Below are 7,202 nucleotides of genomic sequence, written 5' to 3'. Positions count from 1 at the left end.
AGAGAGAGAGAGAGAGAGAGAGAGAGAGAGAGAGAGAGAGAGAGAGACCCACCTTGTACCGTATCATCAGAATAATGATGAAAACGAGCACCGAAGCCACTATTATCCCTCCGATGATGATGATCATGGTCCCGCCGAGGAACTGAGACTGCATGAAATGACACTTCATGTACTCCGACTCGGTGGTGAACTGCACACAGCCGACGACGCGTGTCGCTGTCAGAGAGGTGATGACATCGTCGTAGATGGCCAGAACGCACAGGTCGTACTGGGTCCCCGCTGCCAGGTTGTTGACCAGAAAGTTCTTGCTCGATGGCGGGATCATTCTGTGGCAAAGGAGAGAGTCAGAGCGGGAGGGAGGGACAGGAAATACAGTTTAATATTTGACAGCATCAACAGACTGGATGCCCTTTGAGGAAAAACAATGTACAATGCACTGGTGAGAAACCCTACATAAATTTTCGTTAGACTGTACAAGTGTTAGGTACATTCCTGTCTAACAGTAGGGGGGTACAGGCGCGACACAGGACCGCATACGATATTAGCAAACACGTGCGTTTACAGTCTGCTTTGTTATCAAATGAATAAAGCACCTTTCTCCATCGGAAAAAAAGACTGTTGAAGGAAGAAGAATGAATATAAATAAAATACTCAACAAAGAAGAACAATGAATGCACGCAACTCCACTGTGTATAGCTGGGTGCTGAATCCTCAAGAACAGTCATTAGCAGAACAGCAGACCAATTAGATGATTTATTATCGCACGGATCGGGAGAGATGCCCTTCCTTTCCAACATCTTTCATCTCCAGGTTCCGCAAACAAAACATACAAGGGCATTCGTTAAGTTAAATCTGGATATTGTTTTCGACAAATACAAAGGTGCTTTGCCACTTTGAGTGAAGCTGGTTATTCTTCACTGGACACTTGACACACCTGCGAGACCATTTGCACATTTGCACTTCAGTTTCCCTAAAAAAGAGCTTGTCAGCCTTCCTGGATTCATTAGCATTCTTTAAAATGCTAATGAAATTCATCATTAAAACCAAAGAGGGTGGCTAGTTCACAGCTCACGGCCTTGTGTGCACCGAGAGGAGCAAAGGACTGTTTTGGCCAGGTTAAGCATCTGGTTTAGAGCTCGAGTTAAGTGAAGGTTAGGAGACATGGTGCGGTTTAATGGTTAGTATTAAGAGCTAGGGAATGAATGTGGCGGTAGGCCATTAGTATGCCCTCAGTGGAATAACAGCACAAGGCTGTAAGAGTGTGTGTGTGTGTGTGTGTGCGTGTCGGAGCATCTTAACACTGGGTGACCATGAGTGTTCTCCTCTTTGCTTCTCGTAATGTTTTCATCACAAGGGTGGTGAACCTTGGTCCCACACACACTCGCGATACCATTATGTCTGTGTGGGGACACAAGAAGTGACATTGAAGTGTGCAGGTTAATGATAGGAGCGAATGTTGCCGCCGCCAACAAGCTCAGATACAAGCAGCTACATTTGTATACATATACATACACGGACAGAGATTAATTTCCCTATTACCGCCGTGGCCTTGGGCTGCCTTTGTGTGTATGGATGTGAGTGCGTGTGTAGTTGTGTGTAACATTAGCCAGCAAAGCATCAATATCTTAGTGTTAAATAATGTGCTTGTTTTATAACTGGGTTCATCTGTTTTTTTCTTTTCTTGCATGCTTAAACGTGGTCACACAATTTTTTTGGGAACATTTCTTGACCCTGAATGCCTGCACCTCTGGGTTCTTCAACAGTATAGGAAAGAGGCCTAAACCAATCTACCCTGTTTGAAAAGAATCTTGTCTCTACAGCACCTGCCATATAACGGCAACATCCCGGGTTCAATTCTGGACCGCCGTTGGGGCGGCAGTAGCGCAGTCCATGGGTACTTGACGTGGGAACCAGACGGTTGCCAGTTGAAGTATGCGTATCGACTGGTGGGAGAGGTGCTAGTTCCCAACTACACAGGGTTCCTGTCTATGGGCAGTTCCCTCACTCTGACATCTCCCCCTAAATGCATGTGTATAGGTCCTGTGTGTATTTGTGTGTGTATGTAATGTGTTTCCCTCGGACATCGATAAAGTATGTGTTTTTCTTCTTCATCTCAGTAAACTGTTTGTATGGAAGACAAGGTGCATTCTCTCTGCAGCAACAAGTTGATATCAGCATACAAAGGTAAATGGGGCAGTAAACTGGCGGTCGATGGGTACCACGGTGGAATACCTTCTACGGTTTGTGTCTAAAGACCGCCCTGAGTGTGAGTGTGTTACGAATTTCCCACCCACTCTCTCAATCTTGGACTGCAGCACTCGCACAAACAACTACCAGGCAATTCTCTGCCCATTATCTGGAGGGCCTCTGTGGTTTTGCACAGCCTGACCTCCCTATGATATTATACTGATATCACATGTTCAAAAAGACATGAAATCCCTGCTGAGTAGCCGCAACAGAAAGTCTTTTTTTACTGCTATTAAAAACAGAGAAGCATCATAACGTCACTGTCCTGAGACCACCTCAGATATTATATTGAGGTCAATATGATGAACAAAAATAATACCGCTATAATAATATTATAGGAAATGTACATATCTCTTTATGCCTTATTTAAATATAATAAACAACTAATGGCATGTATAGGCTTGTGTGTTTTATGCCTAGAGAATAAAAAGTGATGAGAAGGTATACCCTGGTGTCCCATTCTTTCAACAGATATTTCTTTAGTTGATGGTTTAAAGAAGGACACTGCTGTCTAACATGTCAGTCTTAAACCTCCAAAACACAATGTTTCTCTTCTCCACTGTTTCTCCGTGAGATGGAAAGAAACATAAAAGTCCTCGTATGTCTTAACGCGGGTCATCTGGGTATCTATTAGGATGCTTTGTTTACAGGGAAGACAGACAGACAATTGTGATTTCAAATAGTAACAAGGCCAATTATAAAGAAAATGTTTGCAGCTTGTGTTAAATTCCGAAAAACACTGAATGTGCTTTGGTTAAAAAATCCATGAAAGTGGCAGCAATTATGTACCTCGCTGGAGGGTTTATTTGCCGCTTCGCCACGTATCCACACAAATAGATTACGTTCTCTCTTCTCGCCACCTCAGGAACATTCGCTTCCAAGAAACCATTAGCTACATGACTCCTCCTCCTGACCTGGACACGGCCCAAATGAGCTTCTGAGCAAAATCCATTCAACCGGACGCTGCGGCCAATAACACTCACATTGCATAGCTGGTATTCATCGTCAACATGTAAGCCAAGCTGTCGACATTTATAATTCATATCGATACAATGCAACATCGAGATATCGATAATGTGCCCGGGCCCTGCTCCGCTGCATGCAGAGTTCACAAAATGTATTTTCATGCAAATCAGTGGATTTTGTTTTTGCCTTGCATATGATTATTCCCTGACTGTGTGAGCCGTCAGGATTGTAAAATCATCCAAACTGACTCATTCATTGTGGTTAATTTCTTTGTGTCTGAGCGGGATCTTGCTGCCAGTATTTGAAGCCCTACAGTGGGCAGATGATTGCCTTGGCCGAGACTATTACACTAATCTATCTACTCTGCTCTGCCAAGCCCTCAGCCCAGAGCGCCTGCGTGTGTGTGTGTGTGTTTCTGGGTTTCATTATGCTTTCATTACACAAGTGTCTGTGTGCATGCTCCTCTATAAGTATGCATTTGTGTACTTGTGTCTATGTGTGTGTCTGCAGTATATTACATGTGTGTGTTTGTGTTTGTGTGTACATGCGTGCGTGTGTGTTCCATTACAGTAATCTTCTCCTCCCATGACCGCCTCTTCTTCCCAGCGGCTGTCACCGTGTCCTGCTCTCTGCCAACATTCGTCACCGATACGGCACTGCATGCTGGTATACCTTACCGTGCACGCACGCTCACGGATGTGAGTGTTTGTGTGCGTGTTAATCAACTTTAGCTTTCCTCACTCCGAAGCCAGGAGGACGACGCGCTCTCCATTAGTGGCTCTCTCTACTTTCTGACTAAAGACAAATGATCGCCTCCATGCACAGGACAGTGAACTATGACACCAGATTGTTCTACTTTCAGGCCATTTCACTTGATTAAACATTGGACAAAGCCTGCAGGTCACAAACGCGCATTATTCCGGTGGGGGGGGGGGCATTCAAGATAATGATTCAACACACAAGGGCGAGGGCTTCCAGGTTGAGCTGGAGCCGCGCGATAAAGAGGCAAGGACTTCTAATAACTCAGCCGCAGTCAGTGGCTCCCCCAGCAGCAGCAGGGCCCAGCCAAACCATGTGTGACAGCAACTTCCAATGTTTTTAAATGATATCCTCAGCTCTGGGCTAGCTTATTAGTGCTTTCATTTAGCTGCAGGGGGATATTGTTTTTGCATTTCATAAGGGGAGTGGAGGCGGTCCAGTTTCCCCAAAAAAATGTTGGTGACCTGAATATCATTTTGGTGTATTTTGTTGCATTTTTGAGTTTTCTCAGAGACGCACACCTGACAAGCGTGTGACCAATATAACACTTGGTTTCACTTGTGAACTTCTTCCCGTCATCATGTCACATCCGAGAGTTAGATTCACAGGTTTAGTGTTGCTTTTGACTGATTTAAAGGAGTAGTTGGACATTTTGCAATGCAAGCTAGTCTAAATTAAATAGCCTGGAACACTTTGTCAGACTTTGTCAGAAAAGCCAAGAAAATAGCTTGCAGAAGCAGTTATAGGTTTTGAAAAACTTTTCTTTACACAGCACTTTTTAAACATGCGTTATCCTCATACTCTCACCTTCTTCTTTTTTTGCTATTATATAATGCATACACTAAATTATGGAAGAGTATCAGGGCCAAATGTGAAAAAGAGTTCCGAGTTTGATATTTGATTGTATTTGGGATTCTTCATTATTCTTCATTTTGATCAACACTGAGAAATGACTGAGAATTATGGTTTGTTTTTAGTGGTTCTTTATTATATTATATTTTTGTTTGTTTTGTTACACTGCTATTTTGAGTACAGGGTAATACGTTGTTAAGTATTAAGGTACAATTAGCTCAGGCTAAAGCTTGCACCTTTTTTCTTTTGGTCAGGGAATGTAATGTTTGATGTATTTTTATTTTTGACATAATGATTTAGTATTATTCACAGTAACCACTTTCATAACTGAATGTTTTTGAATGTATTTGGAATAAATGTGCCAAAACATAAACTAAACGAAACTAATTCAGAATTCTGACCATTAAACTCAAAATTGTAACTTAAAACTCAGGAACTCAAGTACTGTTGCCCTAATGCTATATACGTACTAAATGGTAACATGGTATTTTCTTTTCATCATGTCTTTCCTATTCAACATAATTTTCGAATTATGTTAATTATCTCAAGAATTAAGCAAACGCCAACACACACACCACACTCCAATGTGTGCCACAAGTACAATCAAACCAGTTAAGAGGAACTGGTTTTTAAGCACAAAGAGAAGAGGATTAATGGTAGCTCAACTCCTGCCCCATTACTGTTGACCTCGAAGCTAATGTGGCTTACACAGCAGATGGCCCTCTGCCATGCTAATAGGCCTGAGTCTCTAAGGCAGACAGAGACCTTTCAGGAGCTAGCTTCTTATCTCTGATGTACCATGCATAATGCCCCTGATTCCTGTGCTAGTGGTTAACAAGCACCCACACAGCTGGTGGTCAGAGGTGGAAGAGGGATCCTGAGCGCCGGCCAGGTGGGCTTTGCTAACACCTCCGCGTTCAGAGTCGGTCTCAGAGAACAGTAGCTGGAAAAAGTAAGTAGTAGCCACCTAGCTAGTGTCCAAGCAATGCGTCCACAGTTAATGCAGCAATGGAGTGTTCACACTGGTGGCTAACGCCTTACCCAGAAGACACAGTAATGATAATATTTTCCCAACACTGAACAGTTAACATAAATTCATATTTTAGTTGCAGTCACAACATCACAGTTCCCAGTAAAACACCTTTTTTTTTTTAAATGCCAGAGTGGATGATCATTATCTACAAACTGTAATTAGTGCCATCCTTTGATTTGTTTTTCTCAGCATCATCCTCACACTAAAAAAAACTGGGAAGAAAAATTGCTTAGTTATGAATATTATTAACCAGCTAAGTTTAGCTTATTTATGTGCAAATATTGTGCTAATACTCATGTCTTACCAATGAACAAAACATTCCTCTTATCAGTTAACATCAGAATATTTAAAAGTTACAAACAAATCATAACTTTGAAATGGGTTTAATGTGTATTCACTTCTTCTTATATGTGTATTTACTGACAAGTGTGGCAGAGCATGCATGTAATAATAAATAATCAGCTTTTCTATTTTGCCAATTCCTAAATTCAACACTAATGAAAGAAAGAAGGCTCCACCATGGACCTCAGGACTGCTGAGCTCAGTCCAAATAAGTGCAGCAGAGTCCACGTCAAGGTGCCGTGCAACTCAAGCTGTCCCAGATGTGGGGGAGACCTTTCAGCACCATCTGTGGTTTGGTGTAGACCTCCTTCTGCCCAGCTCAGCTCCATCCCTCCACTTCAGCTGACTCATCTACATTTCTCTTTAATGCAGCATTTGGCTCCTTACACACTTTCTCCCTCCATGCTGTCATTTCCTCCCGTACTCATACTTGTTTCTACTCAACTAGTCTGTTATTTTTAATCTCCCATAAATTATTTTTTCTCCCTGTTCCCACTTTTTTCATCTTCCTCATGGAATTACTTTTAAAATATTTTTCTGACTTTCTTCCTATTCCTTGCTTCCAATTATCCTCTTTCCACGCCTTTCTCTTAGTCCTTCGAAATAGAATGTTTTCATTACCTCTTACTCTCTTCTCCTTCTTTCCTCCAATCTCTTTTTTTATCCACAATATTCCTTTGTTGCTGGCAACCTCTTTCTGCTGTTAGTTCTTCCCTTCCTCCCCCCTTGTTTTTCTTCCTTTTGTCATTCCTCCCTCTTTCTTAGTTTGCTCTTTCCCTCCCTTAAACTTTCCACACATTTTAGTTCACCTCATCTGATTGAACAGAGTCATATACATCTTATTTATGCTCCGTTTGTATCCCTCTTACCCTCCTTACTTCCTTGTTTCCTTTTCTGCCTTTTACCACTCCGCCTACCCTTTAGAGTCATCCTTACTGCTGTGTTAGTCCCCCTCCCACACACACACACACACACACACACACACACACACACACACACACAC

General features: G+C 42.3%; 1 protein-coding gene across 2 annotated transcripts in view; it reads right to left on the bottom strand.

Moving 5' to 3' along the window:
* Window positions 1–7,202, bottom strand: part of LOC116394054 (leucine-rich repeat and fibronectin type-III domain-containing protein 5-like) — a 98,324-nt gene that overhangs the window by 2,401 nt on the left and 88,721 nt on the right. For both annotated transcript variants that reach the window (XM_031866832.1, XM_031866834.1), the window contains exon 9: window positions 53–326. In XM_031866832.1, the coding sequence (XP_031722692.1) occupies window positions 53–326 (274 nt within the window). The remainder of the gene's footprint in view (window positions 1–52; window positions 327–7,202) is intronic.

This window comes from Anarrhichthys ocellatus, unplaced genomic scaffold (genome assembly GCF_004355925.1).
Source record: "Anarrhichthys ocellatus isolate YVR2014 unplaced genomic scaffold, GSC_Weel_1.0 scaffold36, whole genome shotgun sequence".
Lineage (NCBI taxonomy): Eukaryota > Metazoa > Chordata > Actinopteri > Perciformes > Anarhichadidae > Anarrhichthys > Anarrhichthys ocellatus.
Note: the sequence above shows the minus strand (reverse complement) of the source record. Positions and strands in the feature narration are given on the sequence as shown.